Below are 18982 nucleotides of genomic sequence, written 5' to 3'. Positions count from 1 at the left end.
CAGTCTAAGTGACGTTTGGTAGGCCTACCTGTCCTAGTTTAGGACTCATGCAAGGCAGGCTATATGCATTTGCAAAGTACTGTTGTATAGATTCACCCTCTAAAGAGAAATCCTTGTTTGTCTCTTAGTGCTGCAAAACCTGCTTCTGAAGTAGGGATGCCCAAATTCTCTCATTCTTACTATCTTTTTCTTTAGATTTAAGGCTTTTCATTACACGAATTTTTAAAGACTTTTTTAATTAAAAAAAGATCAAAAAAGGGTGTTCTACCACATCACTTGATAAATGGATAGAGCAAGGTCAACATAGGAATAATAATCCACTGCTGGCTGAGAAATAGTATCTTCCAAAAGTAAGTGAGATCAAGTACTTTCTATAGCAAAAGTTGACATCTGCTTTGCAAATGAGTTTCTTGATGCTACTTTAAAACAGTACCAGCAATCCTAGATGATATGCTATAAACAAGTAAGGCTTATAATCATGTTTAACAAAAGCAACAGTTCGGTCAAGCCAAATTAAAACACTCAAGCTGCTGGCATCATACTACATTAAAAAATCATTAACAATCCTAAGAGCCTCAGATCTAGATTTCATGAGGTTAGAGCTCAGAGACTTCTCTAGTCAATGGTTATTTTTCAATTAATTATGACCCAAATGACAAACTAACACCCATACTAGTGTCTTGATCAAAAATAGAAAATATAATATAGTTCAGGGGTTGTCAATTGCAGGTACGCCTACCCTTGGAGTACTTGGGAAGGTCCCAGGGGGTATGCAGCAGCAGCGCAGAGAAGCAGGGGTACTTGGGAAGCATGCCTGCTTGCTGCCCCTACAGAGCATCGCCTCCATACCCACCAGGAGGAGTACCCACCAGAAGGGGCACTCTCAAAAAAGGTTGAAAATCCCTGATATAGCTTTTCAGTTATATAGACCAATTAGTGTAGGTTTCTTGGATGTTTTGAATGCAGTTATTTTTAAACATTGTGAACAACCTTGAAGTATTGAGTACTATAGTTACAGTTTACTGCAATAGCAGTCTGACAAATAATCTATGGAACAAACCCTTTTTATGTGAACTTTAGATATAAAGCAGTAAAAGTGTGAATTTTCAAATAACGCAACCTGTTCTGTTTTCTCTTCTTAGTACTTTTGGGAAATGAAATGCTCTCATGAAAAAAAGAATTTGCTTAATGCAGGGGTTGGCAACCTGTGGTCCATTGAGCCATTGGATCCAACCTGCATATGTGGGGCTTCGGTGGCACTTGGTTGTGGGGAACTTCAGCTGTGGGCACTCTCTCCATGCTGCCACAGAGAAAAGTGTTAGTTATGGGTAGGTCCTAGCACTTACTCCCCCCCCTCTTCCCCACCCCCAGCCCATCTCTGACCTGATCTGTGTCCATTCTGCCCTTCAGCCAAAAAAGATTGCTTGCTGCTGGTTTAGACTTTTTTAAAAACACGTACCTATTCACAAGTTGGTGTTTTAAGGAGTTCCAAGCATCTAGAACAGAAGATAGCCAAACACGTGAATGTTGTGAAGCTGCTTATTTGGGGTGTGGGGAAGACCTAAAGCTTAGGCAAGATTTTACTGACTTTTAAAAGTCAGGCTATGTTTTCAAGTATGGGTACTCTGATTTATGCTGACAACACAAACAGCTTCATGTGGCTTTGACCAGAAATAAAACAAGACTAATCCATCTTTCTGTGAGTTACACATTATATTTCATTTTGTACCCTCAACTCAGAAAATGAATGCTCAGAGAACAATTTTTGTAAAAAGATTAAAATTAAGATGTAACCCCTAGAAAATATTAACCTGTTGACTTCAGTATTCTTCTAGCTCTTAAGACAGATTTTAGAATGGCGAAAGAAAATTGTATCACTAATGAAGAAAAAAGTTAGTCAAATGACAATAACGTTTTGAATGCTTGGAAAATATGAACATTGGAAAGGTCATAAAAATTAAAATTAAATTCTGAATTTAATTTATAATGTGTTAGTATCCTGAAAGAGCTGACTTTCTCTTGTATTTATGTCCTGGCATTAAATCCTGGCCCTCAAGTCAATTGGAATTTAGACATTTGATTCAATTGGATGTGAATTTTACTCCACATCTTCAAAATATGTACTACTTGGCATATCTTGTGTTCTTCAGAAGATCTCCATTTTCCAGATATGGGTGAGGAAGACATTTTAAACAGACATCATTTTCTTTGGTTGCTTGCTCACTGTCTGCAACTACCTGACATCAAATCTGATGAAGTGCATAGCCATAACTGTATATTCTGCAGCCCTAATATGTCCATCTATAGAAGAGGGGGAAAGAATGGAAAGATCTGTTTAGCTGTGAAACCTCCTACTCCCATACCCACACAACTTCTGTGCAGTGGCTTGCAAGGATCTGTAGCAGAAGTAAGATTAATATTTATAGCCATAAATCTTGCTTCCTTCTCCGGCCTGTACAGTAAAACTTTGTTAGTTCTGCTACTGGCAAACCCTACCTAGTAGAATGCTTGCATGAAATTGAGCAGAGGTGGATTTGACTCTTAAATTCTATTAAATTTCTAATAGCCATCTACTATACATGTCCTATTTACTGGTGATCTGTCTATACTTGCTTGTTAATATGATCTTAAGTGGAAATTCTTAAAACTAGCTGAAGTAACTTGTAATGGAAATATCCTAACGCCAAATCAAGTTAGCAATCAACGCTGCTGATTTAAAAATAGCAGAAGTAGTGGGAGAAGTGGAAATGATAAGAAATACAATTTTGTTGAAAAACAGATCAGGCTTCCTTTCAGAAACATAGGAAATTCTTTCCAAGAGTGATCTCAACAGCCAAGTTTTCTTTTCCTGAGACAAATCAATATCCTAGTTGCATTTAAAACCTTTTCATTCAAAATCCTCTGTGTAATCTTGGTAGATTCTGACAGATGGTCTGTTTGTGGAGTTTAGGTGTATTGGGCTCATACACTTAACCTGGGATTTGTATTCTAATTGCACTCATTTCTGTTTGCTTTTACAAGCTGTCACATTTTATTCTGAGATTTGTGCAATGCACAGAATGAATATAGAGTTTAAACTAGAGAATGTGCAGACTAGCTCTAAACATTAGCATTATAATTTGTTCTTTGTATAGATTCATAATATTTGAATTATTTCAAATTGATTGCCATGTCTTGTTCCTCTTTAATGCCTTGCTCTACTCAGTAATATTACAGTAATATACTACAGTAGTTGAACTAAGTACAGAATTCACTAAATTTCTGCCTAACCATTCCCCCCTCAAAAGAGGCAGAGTAACTTGCTATGAAAATTTTCATACATTCTACAAGTATGAAGAAAGTGAGGGAGAATACAGATGATGGATTCAAATAAACCACTCATTTATGGCTCAACATTAAAAAAGGATTACTACTAAATAGTACCAGATGTTCTTAAAATATCTGTACTGGCTCTGAAGTATAAATATGTGCAAATCCTGTTAAAAGTAGTGTATATTATGTATTACAATTAACAGACTATAGGGATTCTGGGTGAAATCAGGACCCATTGAAGCCTGTGGGAATGTTGCCACTATATGAGGTGTTCTTATTCTGTGTCACTTAAATGATTTCATAGATTTCATAGACATTAGGGCTGGAAGGGACCTCGGAAGATCATCGAGTCCAGCCCCCTGCCCAAAGGGCAGGAAGTCAGCCAGGTTCATAGGATCCCAGCAAGATGAGCATCCAGTTTGCTCTTGAAGGTGTTCAATGTGGGCGCTTGAACCACCTCCGGTGGCAGGCTGTTCCAGACCTTGGGGGCTCGGACAGTAAAGAAATTCTTCCTTATGTCCAGCCTGAAACGGTCTTGTAGTAGTTTATGACCGTTCGACCTAGTCGTCATCCCTTGGGGCGCTCTGGTGAACAAACGTTCCCCCAGATACTGGTGGTCACCCCTGATAAACTTATAGGTGGCCATCAGATCACCCCTGAGCCTGCGCTTTTCCAGGCTAAAGAGCCCCAGGGCTCTCAGCCTGTCATCGTAGGGTCTGCTTCCCTGACCTCTGATCATGCGCATGGCTCTTCTCTGGACTCTCTCAAGCTTCTCCACATCCTTTTTGAATTGTGGAGCCCAAAACTGGACGCAGTACTCCAGCTGCGGCCTCACTAAGGCCGAGTACAAGGGGAGAATGACGTCCCGGGATTTGCTTGAGAAGCATCTATGGATGCAAGCCAGCGTTTTGGTTGCTTATGATATTCCATAAGAGTGCAATCCAAGCATCCAAAGTTTTTCTTTCTGGGGCCAGGCTTACTATATGATTTGTGCTGTAAAGAAAGAGCTTTCCCATGATATAAAGATCCCACTTTTGATGTATAAATAAACACAATCCCCCTCCCCTGTGTGCCACTGGGGGACCAGACTCTCCCTTGATGTAAACGAACAGTAACACTTAATAAGAAAATGAACACAGGCCAGTACAAAGTGTGACTTGTTAGTGACATTTTCAATAGATCTTGTGCCCTTAATGTGACCTATAAAGTAGATTTTAAGTAACTCTGTATAGGTAAGAAGAAATTGCTGAAATGCAGTTCAGGTGGAAGATAATCTCAGTTTGATTTATGACACTTTAGTTGTATGGGTACCATCACTTTGAAATCCCTTGTCCCGGATTCTCTTATCCCTTATGTGGCGGTATCCAAGATTAGACTTAAATATTTTTTCTTCACTTTAGGATAAATGTTATACATTATTTCAAGTCTTGAAATATTTTAAGACCATTCCTCTATTTGTAAGATATCAACTTCTTCCCAGCCTTTTGTCTGTCAAGGGCTGCTATTTTATATAGCTTCTCAAGGCATTTAGGGCACCTAAATTAATCTATTAATCGAGTCTGTCAAGAGCGTGCTAATTAGCATGCTCCAGCAGCCTCCACATCATGTGTATTCAGTATCCTGCACTTCAAAAGGGTGGTGGGGGCACTTTAACTAAAGCTCATCAAACAAGTTTTAGCTAAAGTGCCCCCACTGCCATGTTAAAGCATGGGATACTGAATATATGTGATGCTGCAGGTGTGTTAATTAGAGCAGCTCCCCAAAGCCGCTCTAATTAAAGTGCCTCCCCACCCTGTAGCATGTGTAAAGATGCCCTTACATTTTCAATTAATCCCAGGTTACCCACAGGTGAATACCCAGATAGAATGTGGAATCTCCATCCTAGATCTGGCTAGATGAAGCCTTGGGTGGGATGATATAGTTGGTCCTGTTATAGGATGGTCCATCCTGATATAGGATGGTCCTGTTTGGAGCAGGGGGTTGGACTAGATAACCTCCCGAGGTAGCTCCCAACCCTAATTTTCAATTATTCTAGTTGTTATACACACAAAAACCTGGAAGACTTCTTAGCTCTAAATGTTTTATTATTTTGTAGATTAAAATAAAAGATGATTAATAGTTGGGAAAGGTTTCAGAATTTTTATATTTTGTAAAAACTGAAATTGATAGAGGATTTTTGAAAGGCTGCATATGTTAAAAAAGAGCTCAAAGAAAACTGTGACTGAAATGGTAAAATAAACAATGTCTAAAGCTCCTCTAGTGCCTCCATATTCCCTTTCTTGTATCCAATACGATCAGAAAGAGAGGAGCCTAAAGTTGACTGCCCTGCCACGATCATTTAATTTATTTGAGTTTTGGCTGAAAGCACACAATCAAGTTATAAACTCCCCACTATTTTGAGCATGCTGATTATGTTGATTTGCTAAAAATGTTGGAATATTAGCTGGCAGTTAGAATATTGTCAGAAAACAAAATATAAATAAATTATTTTTAAGACAGCTATTCCCTTCTCTAATAAAAATGGGCCAAATCATCAGCTGGTGAAAATTGGTATAACTCCCTTGATTTCACATTTACTCCCGTTAATAATCTGGGTAAGCATTAGAGTCATCGAAAATTAGGGTTGGAAGAGACCTCAGGAGGTCATTTAGTCCAACTCCCTGCTCAAAGCAGGACCATCCCCAACTAGATCATCCCAGCTAAGGCTTTGTCTTGCTGGGTCTTAAATACCTCCAAGGATGGAGATTCCACAACCTCTCTGGATAGCCTGTTCCAGTATTTTACTACCCGCCTAGTGGGAAAGTTTTTCCTAATATCTAACCTAAACTTCCCTTGCTGCAACTTGAAACCATTGCTCCTTGTTCTGTCATCTATTACCACTGAGAACAGTCTAGCTCCAGCTTCTTTGGAACCCCTCTTCAGGTAGTAGAAGGCAGCTATTAAATCCCCCCTCAGTCTTCACTTTTCCAGACTAAATAAGCCAATTTCTCTCAGCCTTTCCTCAGAGGTCATGTGCCCCAGCCCCCTAACCATTTTTGTTGCCCTCCTCTGGACTCTGTCCAATTTGTCCACATCCTTTCTGTAGAGGGGGGACCAAAGCTGGACACAGTACTCCAGATGTGGCCTCACCTGTGCCAAATAGAGGGGAAGAATCACATGCCTTGAGCTGCCGGCAACATTCCTACTAGTGCAGCCCAGTATCCCACTAGCCTTCTTGGCAACAAGGGCACACTGCTGGCTCATATTCAGCTTATTGTCCACTGTAACCCCCAGGTCACTTTCTGCAGAGCTACTGCCCAGCCATTCAGTCCTCACTCTCCATTGGCAACTGGTGCCACTTTAGTCAGGGGAGGCATATTCTCCTCCCCCCCAGCAACCAGTTAGTGACCGGGGGGGCCCCATTCTTGCCAACTGGTGGGGGGGGGGTCCCCTGTGGCCAATCTCACTGACCAGGGGTGTGGCTGCAGCACTCCTGGAAGTGGCTGCAGTGCTTCACCCAGAGCTCCCAGTCCCCGGCCAGTGCTTGCAGGGGGAGGAGGCACTAGTGCTCCCACCTGCCTCCCCTGCTCATTGCCTAAGCAGGGAGCATGGCCTGTCAGGGGATGCACCAGTGCTCTCATGGTGTGCACATGCACCCCCATGCACCCCAGTGCATCGCCACTGTCACTCCAACAGTTTCTCAGAAGTCTCTCATATTGTGCCCCATTCTGATATTCTCTAGGCCTATCTAAGAGCCTTGTTACACCTTATACTGTGAGCCACAGAAAGGTTGATGGGTGTTAGTGCTAGTTTGACTTTGGAGCAGTTGCACATTCAAGCCAGCAGATAAGAATCTCCTCCTCCCATTCGATGCTCCTCCCCTGCCCTCTGCCCCTCCCCCCCTCCCCCCCAGAGCTCCCCTGGTACCTCCTCTTCCCCTCAGGCATCCTTCCTTCTAACCCCTACCACCTATTTGTGGTTGCCTGTGTTGTCTGTCCCAGGGGAGCAGGCAGGGAAGGGTTAAACTGCCTGCCCAGTCACTGCTGCCCTTGCCACCAAGGGAGCAGCAGCGGTGGCAGCTGGGCGGGTAGGTTAACCCTTCCTTGCCTGCTCTGTTGGGACAGGTAGTGTGGGCAGCCACAAGTAAGCTGGGAGGGAGGGGTGGCAGTGAGCGGGGATCTGTTGTGCTAAGGAGGGCGAGGGGACAGTGGGCCCAATCCGGGGTAGGGAGGGGGTGGGTGGTATGTTTACACTAAGGTGTAACTTAGAGTGGCTACACCTTAGTGTAACATGAGCTGGGTAACACAGATCAGAGGCAGCCCAGCCTTGGAGCACTGTAGCTTTGAGCCACAATATGAGTGCTTAAACCTAGTTTCAGGGGTTAATGTGCAGACATTCCAGGTATTAAGAGCTCCAGGATCCACCTAAAATTACTGTGCAACAGGGCCCTAAGGTCCCTCCTTTCTTCCTCTGCCTCATCCATTCCCTGTGTCATGAACATATTTGAATATCTGGCTGGCTCTTTTGCTCCCAGATTGCCTACACTGTTCCCCAACTGCCCTTGGCTGACTCTGATCCCACTCCCTGAGGGGTGCAAAAGATTCTTCCACACCTCAAGCTCTAGTACATCAAAAATGTTGTCTGTCCGTCCGTTCCCCCCGCCCCCCCACACACCTCAAGCTCTAGTACATCAAAAATGTACTAGTACATCTAGTACATCAAAAATGTTGCATGCTGGCAGGTATACTGTATCCTTACCTGATTTAGGAGTATAGTATTTAAAAAACCTGCTTTTTCTCCCTAAAACCTGAGGTTAATGTAAGGGTTCAACTTATGCAACTTTTACAATGGCCAGAACCTACAAACCTCTCTCTCACATCTGGTACTTAATGTCTTACATAGTCCCACTGAAGCAAATATGAATCCCCATCTAGACAAGGACTTGGGCCTAAATATAAAAAAGTAAAACCAACTTACTAATAATAGTCCTGCTCTGTTCTTCCTAGTTACTTAAAACTACCATGTGTACATGAGTGTTTTGGAAATTTTATACTGAAAGGAAACTCATTAGTTAGCCTAAAATAACTGATCCTTTGCTAACCCAGAATCCACCCACTCTGTGGAAAACAGTGACAGTCCCTGAAAGCATCTAGAATACAGCTCATTGCTTGGATTGTGTTGATTTAGCTCTGAAAGAAAGATTTGTTTTTAAATCTCCCAGGATATTTAAAGAAAATGTATTGAATACTCTGCTGAAATGCATGTTATTTTCTTGTGACTGCAAGTTAATAGTGTATGAAGAATTAAGTAAACTAATGGATGCATATTGCAGAATGTCTGAGGAAATTGCAGAGCATTCTTCAAAATGTTTAAAACCACTGAAGCTCACTGAGGTTTATGTGTAACTTTGCTTAATATAATGAAATGTAACCTTGATTAATATGATGCACACTGACAAAATCATCTGTGTGACTCATAAAAGCTAATGGATTCTGAACTTAGAGCACTCTCTGAGGGAAAAGACCTGAATCTTTTGTGGATAACTCAATGAAAATGCCTGTCTAATATACATTAATAGTTAAAAAACAGAAATGATGATTAGGTGTGTCATAAAGGGGTAAAATATTGTGGAAAATATTAAATGGACACTGTATCAAACAATGGCATATCCTCAACAGGAGTACATTTTAACTAGTTGTAGTTACTTTTGTAATGAAAAATGTAAATGTTGATAATGTAACAATTTTAATGTTCAGATGACCTGGCCAAAAATTAGTCTGCTAATACTCAGAACAGTACAAACGTATGGGAAAATGAAGACCCTGACCTGAAGAGCTTTTCAACCTATAAGCACAGAGGGTTACAATAAAAAATACATGCAAATGTTTATATAGCTGTTGCTTGTACAATAACATTGAAAACAATGCTCCTCAAAGAGAGATGAATTTAGATTATTTGGTTTTGGAGAGTTTATTTGAATATTCATTGTGGTTTCACTAGCAGAGATGGAAACAGCAAAGATAAGAAAGATCTACAAACAATAAGGAAGGCAACAAGAGCAACAAATGCATATCAAGATCATGCTGAGATAGCTGGAATTGTTTATCCCCAAAAGCAGAGGTATTAGGGGGATATTAACAGAGATTACACAAGGGATAGAGAAAGCTGGCTAGATTCTCCTTTTTATGACATCAAATCTATGACCACAAAGCACCTGTCTATGAAATTAATGTGCATCACAATTGCAAAAATAAAATACTATTTTACATGATTAGTGAACCTATTAAATTCATTAACACAGATGGTCATTGAACCAAATAGTCTGGTAGATAATTGTATGACCACTAATAACATTAGCAATTATTTAAGCTACCTTTATAAAAAAGTAATCAAATTATATGCTTCAGGTCATAATCTGATTGCTTGTGGGAAACAGAAATAGATTTCTCTTCTCCAAAAAAATGTAAAAAATCAGTGCATACTTAGCTGAATACATCATGCTTTTTTCTTCATCATTCTCTGAAGCCTCAGTTGTAGTTAGGGGTTCTGGACAAGATGGATAAATAGACTGACCCAGTGTGGCAATGGCTTGTTTAAGCAATTTTAGTTGTCAAACTAATGCAGTTATCAAAATATATTGCTTCTGCAAAAGCCAGTTGCAATGTAGTCTGTCAAAATGAGATTTTTCTTCCCAGTAGCTTGTTTTGATTTATGTTTGACAGTTTCAAATGTTGTGTGCACATGGGTGTATCTTTCTAGAAATAATATTTCTTCACGTAATAATTGTTTTGTCTCGAATTTGAGGCTCTAAAATTCTACCATCAAATGACAAGGAGAAGGAGGGCTCCAGAATTGAAGAGAAGTGGACTGAAGTCAGCAGCTGCTTTCAGTGTTCAGCAGTGGAACTGCTGAGGTAAAGGCAGAGGAGATGGCATCTGCAGGCATGAGGCAGAGGAGTCAGCAGCCTAGAGAGCATGAAGTGCAAGGCCCCAAAGTCAGAGGTTGTAGGATTACTGCACTAAGAAGGAAGAGAAGAGTGATGGTGGCTGGTGACTCCCTTCTTTGGGGGACAGAAGCACCAATTTGTCATCCAGATTTGGCAGTAGGATTAAGAAATTTGGAGCACAGGTGGTGTTCTTGTCAATTCTTCCTGTGGAAGGTAAAGGTCCAGGAAGAAACCATCATATCCTGGAAGTCAATGCATGGCTGAGACAGTGGTGTTGACTTGAAGGCTTTGGCTTCTCTGATGATGGGAGGGTGTTTTTGGGAGTAGGACTGCTATCAAGAGGTTGGATCCATCTGATAAGAATGGGAAAGAGCACCTTTGGGTGTTTTCTGGCCAACCTAGTAAGGGGAGCTTTAAGCTAGGTTCCACGGGGTATGGTAATCAAAACCCTCCAGCAACAGAGCACACAGTCCAAGGGAAAGGACTGAAAGAAGCAACTTAACTCTGGGAAAAGGCCAGAGAGCTAAAGGACTGCAACAAATGGCACAAAAGGCAAGCGAGTAGGTCAAAATGCAAAATGCATCTGAAGCATGTATACAAATATGAGATGTATGGGAAATAAATATGATGAGCTGGAAGCTGCAGCCAAAAAGAACTATGATCTGATTGGCATCACAGAGACCTAGTGGAACAGCTCTTATGACTGAAGTGTCAACTTTGAGGATTACACGCTGTTTCAGAAAGACAGGGTTGGGAGAAAAGATGGTTTTTGTATGTCAAAAACACATACACTTGTTCCCTGGTTCAGGAGGAGGATGAGGGCAAAGCAGAATGCATTTGGGAGAAGATGAAAAGTGAAAGATACAGCACTGATATAATAGTGGGGATTTATTATAGGCCACCAAATCAGAAAGATGGGTTGGATGAGGCACTTTTCAAGCAGATGACAAACCTACCAAAAAGCTATGGAATGGTTGTGATAGGGCCTAGCTACAATGGCCCCTGGTGGCCATATGGCCCCCGCTCCTCTGAGTACCCTACCTTTTTAACCTCACTTGCCACACATTATATTTCTTATGGAGTATAGGGAGGCTGCCCCAGAGTCCCAAAGTGAGCCCTAAATCTTCAACCAGCCAGGCTCAGTTTTGCCCTTTATAGCACTAGACTGTGGCTTTCTTGGCCCTGTCAGTGCCTTGGGGCACCACCCACCTTTTGAGCTATATTCATGGCCTCTGTCCTCCCCCATAGCCACACTCATGTCTTGTGGATATTATTCTGACAACATTCCGAACCTTTCTATGGGGGCCTCTGCCTTCTTGCTTTATTGCAGAATATTGTTATTCTGGTGCAGGCCTCTGGCTTAGGCCCACTTCTTCTGGCCTGGCTTTCTTGGCCTCAGCTCTCTTTGAATCTTGGTCTCCAGGCCACTGGCTCCGGTCTTAAAATTTCATTCCAGCCCCCCTGGGGTCCCTGACCCAGGCTAGGCTGCTCATTGTCTGACCCAGCCACCACCATTGTCTGGCCCAGTCAACACTGTTCCCAAGTTAACTCAGCCCCCCTGGCATCTCTGGCCCAGAGCAGGGCTGTCCATAGCCTAACCCACCCCTGGTGCCCCAACCCAGGGAAGACTGTTCATGCTTTATCAGCCCATGAACCCTTTAACTGGGCTTAGCCCCCTGAGTCCCTGTTTCTGCAGGGCTGCTATTCTCAGCCTCTAAACGGTTTGGGCTTCAGGTCTATGCAGCCCACTGGTTCCTAAACTCTTGAAGACTCTATACCAGGCTCCCATTGGGTATGCCATTGGCCTCCTATATGTCCCTTTTAGCCACACTCAGTCCTCCAGTATCAACTTTAACACAACACAAATACAAGTAAATGCTTCCAAACAAAAAGTCTTTCTCCCTTTGAGCTCTCACTTCCCAACTTGCATGGGTAGCTTGGATGCTTTCCAGGCTGTCTCTTTTAGCCCCTCTCCCACGGGACCTCTGCAGCATGCAAGGCCAGACTGCCTGCCTGGCTTCTGATGCTGGGTTTATATGCCCTGGACCACTGTCCCTTTTGACCAAGCGACTCCCTAGTCGAGCACAGGGGTTTCCTTTTGTGCCTAATAGTCAGTCTGTCCTTCCCTACTGCAGCTTAATTTAGCTACTTGCAGCTTTTACTCTCAGGCTGCCCCACACAGAAAGCTTGTTGCAGTGCAGTGGGCTTTTGCTTAGCTGCCTGGCTGTACAGCAAGGCTAGCCTGCTGCACTTTCCCTTTGAAGTAACAGGAGCCCTTGGCTCCTGGTTATAATAATACTGACAGGAAACTTCAGTTTGCCAGACATCTACTGGAAGGACAGTGCAGCCAAACATAAAATGTCAAGCCAGTTCCTAACTTGTGTGGACAGCAAATTTCTGTTTTAGAAGGTGGAGGATACAACTAGGGGATCGTCTATCTTGGTTCTTTTTCTGACCAACCGGGAAGACCTGGAAGAGGATGTGAAAGGGGTGAATAACTTGAGAGAAAATGAACATGATATGATAGAATTTTAGATCCTGAGACAGGGAAAGCATGAGGTCAGCAAAATTAGGATGCTAGATTTCAAAAAGGCAGATTTCATCTAACTCAAGGAGTTAATAGGCATGGTGCCATTGGAAGATAGACTGAAGGGTAAAGGCACCCACGAAGGTTGGGAACTTCTAAAGAGCACAGTATTGGAAGCCCAAGAAACTGTCCCGTCACGGTGGAAGCAGAAAAATTGATATATCTGTACAAGGAGCTTCTAAAATGCCTCAAATGCAAAAGGAAAGCATACAGACAGTGGGCTAATGGGCAGGTCACCAAGGAAGTGTACCAGGAAATAGAAGAACCTGTAGAGACAAAATCAGGAAGGCAAAGACAAAGAATGCACCTGGTGAAGGAGGTTAAGAACAACGTGAGGAGGTTCTATAAGTATGTTGGCTGGAAAAGAAGAATGAAGGAAGCTGTTGGTCCACTGTTAATTCAGAGGGAACTCCTAACAGAAGATAAAGTCAGCAGAACTACTCAACAGCTACTTTGCCTCAGTCTTCACAAAAAAATTAAGCTGTAGCCAGATACCTAATAAGGATTATCTGAATAAGGAAGGAGGTAAGATGAGGGAGGAGATAAAAGAGATGGTCAGTGAACTTTTGATAGGTCTGAAAGAATTTAAAGATTATGAAGAATCATGTCAAACAAACTTGATCTCCTTCTCTGACAGAGTAACTAATTGGGTGGATGAAGGGAATGCTGTGGATGTAGTGGATTGGACTTCGGTAAGGCTTTTGACAAAGTCCCATACATCCTTCTCATAAACAAATTGGAGAAATGTGGGCTGGGCAAACTTCTTGTAGGTGGATAGATAACTGACTCAGTAGACTCAAGCAAAGGGTAATTATTAATGGTCCATCTCAGAATGGCAGGAAGTGTTGAGTGGAGTCCCACTGAGATCTGTCCTGGGCCTGGTGCTGTTCAATATATTTATTAATAATTTGGATGCTGGCATACAAAGCTTCTTGAGCAAGTTTTCAGATGACACAACACTGAGAAGGATTACAAACACATTGGAGGATGCAAGCACAAGTGAGAAGGATCTTGTCAGACTGGAAGGCTAGGCTAGAGCTAACAGGCTGAAGTTCAATGTGGACAAATGCAAGGTGCTACACCTCAGGAAGAATAATCAAAAACACAAATATTAAATGAATGACACCTGGATCGATGGAAACACTCTGGAAAAGGATTTAGGAGTCTTGGTAGATCACGGACTCAATATGAGTCTGCATTGTGATGCAGCATCACAAAAGGTGAATGTGGTTTTGGGATTCATCAATAGAAGTATTAGGTGCAAGATGCAGGAGGTGATGGTGCCTCTGTTCACCACTAGTTAAGCCTCATCTGCAGTATCGTATGCAGTTCTGGACTCCATATTTTTAAAAGGTTACAGAGGCATTAGAGAGGGTTTAGAGGTAGTCAAGAAGGATGATAAAAGGCTTGTAAAGCAAATCATATGAAGAGAGGAGGTAGACATCTTTAACTTGTGGAAAAGGTACTTAAGAGGGAACATGATTATAGAAAAGCTTTGGCTGAGGTGATCGAGCTGGGGCTGGTCCTGCTTTGAGGAGGGGGTTGGACTAGATGACCTTCTAAGGTCCCTTCCAACCATAATTTTCTATGATTCTATGTCAAGGTGTTTTTATGCTTCCATCAAAGGCATTGGGCGTTGGCTACAGCAAAGACTGGAGATTTTGACTCAGACATACCAATGCTTCTGCTGAGACCAAAGCTAGAGGTTCCTGGCTGGAAGGTCTTACTGGGAGGTGATATTGCATCTCTATTTGGCACTGCTTAGGCCTACTCAGGTCAGACTTATTACTATATTTGGGGTCAGGAAGGAATTTCACCTCATGATCAGATTGGTAAGAACTGTGGGGTTTTTTGCCTTAGTCTATAGTGGGAGTTGTGGCCCTCTACCTGGGATCTCTTGAGCCTTGACAACCTTTTATAGAAGCCAGACATTGGTTGTCATGGTTCCCCTGTGAGAATCATCAGTAGAAGAATTAGGTGAAGATGCAGGAGGTGATAGTGCCTCTCTATTCAGCACTGGTCAGGTCTCATCTGGAGTATTGTGTTTAGTACTAGACTCCACATTTTTAAAAGGATGTGGAGAAATTAGAGAGGGTTTACAGATGGGCAACAAAGATGATAAGGGGTTTGGAAGGCAAGTCATATGAGAAGAGAGTGAAGGAGCTACGCTCCTTCCAGTTTGTGGAAAAGGTGCTCAACTGGGGACATGATAACATTCTAGGGATGATTCTGCCTCAGACAGGGGCTTGGACTAGGTAACCTCTGGAGGTCTTTTCTAGCGCTAATTCTCTATGTTTCTATGATTATGATTCTATGATTTCCATCAGTTGAAGATACATATTTTAGCTGTTTTTTAAAATAAACTTGAATTTTAGAACCTGTGGTTTTATCAAGATCAACATCTATTCAATTTTGTTGTTCTAGGTCACTAGGATGCATTTTATACGAGATGTGCTGTATGGGTCATGCATTTACTGGACACAATTTTTTGTCCATTGTGCTAAAAATTGTAGAAGGTGACACACCTTCTCTTCCTGACAGATACCCAAGTAAACTGAATGCAGTTCTGAACAGGTATGGGGTTTTTTTTATTTAATATAAGTGCTTAATTAATTTGGAAAATAACTGAATTAGCTTTTTTTTTAATATTTCAGCATGCTAAACAAGAATCCTTTATTGAGACCATCAGCAGCAGAAATTCTAAAAGTCTCCTACATTGATGAACAATTGCAGGTATTTAAAAAAGCAATAGACATACACTTTACATATGCATATATATGTTGAAAATGTGCTGAGGGAGAAGATAATGTGTGAAAAAGAAATGAGTCGGAGAATAGTGCATTTAGCTCCTAGAGCACTTGTACACATGATGAAATTGGCCTTTTTAAGTTTAATTGCATCACAGTTTATACCTGTGGCGGTGTATTACAATTCAGTTTTGTCACACTGTACGTGTGCAGTGGCATATTTTGATTTAAATGACTTTATGTAGCAAAGTAAAACACATCCAATGTATTTTAGTTTGCTACATAACAAATTGCAACTATACATCCGGAGAAGGCAGTGGGGATGGTGCACGGGGCACTGGAAGCCCAGGTGTACTTGGGGAAGCTTGGGATTGGTGGGCTTCCAGCACTCCATGCACTGTCCCCACCATGTTCTCTGGCTGCCAGCACCCCAACCCCTGTCCTGCTACCTTCCTGCAATGCCCCAGGAGCAAGCCAGTCTGTTCCCAGGTGGTCCCAGGTGGCAGGAAGGTGGCAGAGACAGTGCATGGGGCACTGAAAGCCTGCCAAGCCCAAGCTTCCCCGAGCACAGCTGGGTTTCCAATGCCCCATGAACCAGTGTATCAGGCTAGGTGCTGCCTGCAATCTGGCAGAGCACTCACACAGCTAGCACCCTACCAGGGCAGCCACGGGGAGCACCACTGCTGTGGAGGGAGGGACTGGGCCCCCCTCCATGACACCAGGACAGCTTGCACAGACAGATTACACCAGAAAAAAAAAAAAAGTGACCAGGGCCCGATCCTTTTTTCCCCCCTGCCTCCACAGAGCCTGCCTGCCTGTCCTGCAACTGGGGGTTTTGCTGCTGGCAGGCCCTGAGCTGCAAGGGGGTCTGGTCCTTCCCTCCATGGCAGTGGCACCCCCCAGGCAGCACCTGCCCACTAGCAGCCCACCCAGGCAGCCCTGGGGGGTGCCGCCACTGCAAAAGGAAGGACTGGGACCCCACAGCTCATGGGCTGCTCAATCTATCAGCAGCTTGCCCCCTGGTTGCATGAGATATGGGCAGGCTCTAAGAAAACAAAAAAAAGAAAGGATCAGGCCCCTCACTCTTTTGTTTTTTTTCCCAGCAGACCCTGCCTGCGTGAGCTGCTGCCAGGTCACACAGCCCCTGAGCTGCAGGGGTGGGGCCCCGGTCCTTCCCTCTGCAGCAGCAGCAGCCTTTGGGGCTGCCGGTGCAGGTTACTAGTGGGCAGGTGCTGCCTGGGGTGGGTGCTGCTACTGCACAAGGGAGAACTGAGCCCCCCCTGCAGCTTAGGGCCTACATTGTCACAATTAAAAACCCACTGTTTTCAATTTAGGGGAACTAAACCCCCATCGTGTGTACAAGCACCCCTATAAGCACAAGCCTCTTCAGGTAAAGAGGAGGTGAAAATGAAAGTCTTTGTCACTTTCTGAAATGAGAGGACTCAGTTTGAAATTTTAAAAGCCATAAAAAGTGGACATTTGTACGATGCAGACTAGTAGATTAATAGTAGGTGGGTAAATGAAATCCAGGGACTGGGGTGGTTTGCTTCATTGGTAATGAAAACACATTCTAGGAAACAGCTTGCTCTTTGGCTCCTTGTTTTTCTAGAGTATATATTACTGATAAGTTGTTATATCACTTTAACTGACTCTTGGACCATAAATGAAGCTGCTGGATCATTATAATACTATTACTTGTCAATATTCTATTTTCCTTTCTTTCAGAATTTCAAATGCAAATTCACAGATATAACTATGAAGGACAAGACACTTAATTGTCAGAAGGAAGCTGCTCACATTGTTAATGCTGTGTAATTGCTTTGTTTTTCTTTGTAATAGTACAAAAATGGGAGCATTGCTAAAGGCATTAATATCTTAATTTAAACATTTAATTTAAAGTAATTGAACCATTCTTTTAAAAGGGATTTTTACTCAAAAAGTGTATATGCTGATATATAAATACATTTGTAAAGGATTTTGATATCTAGGTATTTTTATTATTCTTTTACATAGAAAGTGTAGAAGTTCCCATAATGTCTATATTCCCATTCCCATATTGGCAGGTGCAAATTCGTTACATGCAGGTATTTGTTCATACAAATATAATACTTGTTGATGTGATTAAATTATTCTCACTCATAGACACAAGTTAATGCACGTTATTTGGTAATTTTATTCCAGCTTCCTCATTAGCTATGCAGTTATATTTAGATTTGACATTCCACTTTGCTTTTTACTATTCCACTTTTCTTTTAAAAAGCCACTTCATTCCAGATCAGAGCTAGCAATATCTCAATTGTTAGGAGTTGTGCCATCCATTACTTTGTTTTTTTCTTGCCTTGCCTGGATCTTAATTAGCAATTTCAGATTTCTCTGAGAGCTTAGATGATAAACAGTAGAGCGATGTAAGTTAGGGCACAGACAGAAGTGATATTTGTGTGCAATCTGGCCCCTGAAAGCACTCTACAGCTGTGACCTAACACACGTGCAAAGCTGCAGAGCAATTCTAAAATGGCCAGTTGCGTGAAAAATTAACCCTCATTTAATCAGGCAACATATTAAGGCACTTTACTTTAACATGCCTTAGGGGACTTGAGGGTGAACTTTTCATGCAGAGGTAGGGCTGGACTGATGCAGGCAGCAGCTCAGCCCCACCCCTGGTGTTGTCAGCAGAGAGGCAGTAAAGGGAGCAGCAGCGGCTGCTGTGAGCTGGGGAGTGGTGTGTGAAACAGAGCCCCTTGCCTCATGACACCCACCAGCTACCCTAGTTGGGGTATTGTGGAGAGCTGAGAGCTGGGCCCCCAAAGTAAGGGGACTCCATTTCACCCTGCTTCCCTCCTCCCCCCAGCTCCAGGTGGGCCTCTTGAGAGCGGCAGCAGCCAAATTATCATCACATTTTAGAACTTTACCTTTGAAACCTCTCAAATCTTTCTGAGTCAGCCTCAAGTGATGGGCCTCTTGAGGCTGCCCGATTCCATAAGAAATCTGTCCATGATTTCCATAAGAAAATTGAACCATCCATAGAAAACCAAGAAACACTGAGCTTGTTTCAAGATCCATATTGGAATGAAGCTAAATACAAATGGTGATGCTGTACAGAGAGAGCAGAACAGTGCCACCTGGGGTCTAAGTGGAGGCACTGCTTAGAGCCCTATACTCAGGGCTTTCTGGTCCATGGGAGCTCTATAGTTTTTTCTCCCCTCCCACCCTAGCCAAATGCTGCCTGCATGTCCCAGCCATCGCCTGCCTATTCATTGGTCACCCTGAGCAATACTGTAGATTATCCCTTGCAGAAGCTACAGCCAGCTTGTTTTCCACTTGAGATGTTTTTTTCACTGTGGGTCAAGCTCAGTCTAACTTTGTTTTCCAGTAAATATCTATTATGGTTTGGTAAGGTTCCACTCAGCTCAG

General features: G+C 42.6%; 1 protein-coding gene across 4 annotated transcripts in view; it reads left to right on the top strand.

The window, feature by feature from the left end:
- NEK11 (NIMA related kinase 11) overlaps window positions 1–18982 on the top strand; it is a 204375-nt gene that overhangs the window by 83073 nt on the left and 102320 nt on the right. For all 4 annotated transcript variants that reach the window (XM_059728794.1, XM_059728796.1, XM_059728792.1 and 1 more), the window contains 3 exons: window positions 15249–15398; window positions 15479–15557; window positions 17297–17382. In XM_059728794.1, coding sequence (XP_059584777.1) covers window positions 15249–15398; window positions 15479–15557; window positions 17297–17382 — 315 coding nt within the window. The remainder of the gene's footprint in view (window positions 1–15248; window positions 15399–15478; window positions 15558–17296; window positions 17383–18982) is intronic.

Source organism: Alligator mississippiensis, chromosome 5, assembly GCF_030867095.1.
Source record: "Alligator mississippiensis isolate rAllMis1 chromosome 5, rAllMis1, whole genome shotgun sequence".
Classification (NCBI taxonomy): domain Eukaryota; kingdom Metazoa; phylum Chordata; order Crocodylia; family Alligatoridae; genus Alligator; species Alligator mississippiensis.
This window is presented reverse-complemented; position numbering and strand designations above follow the sequence as displayed.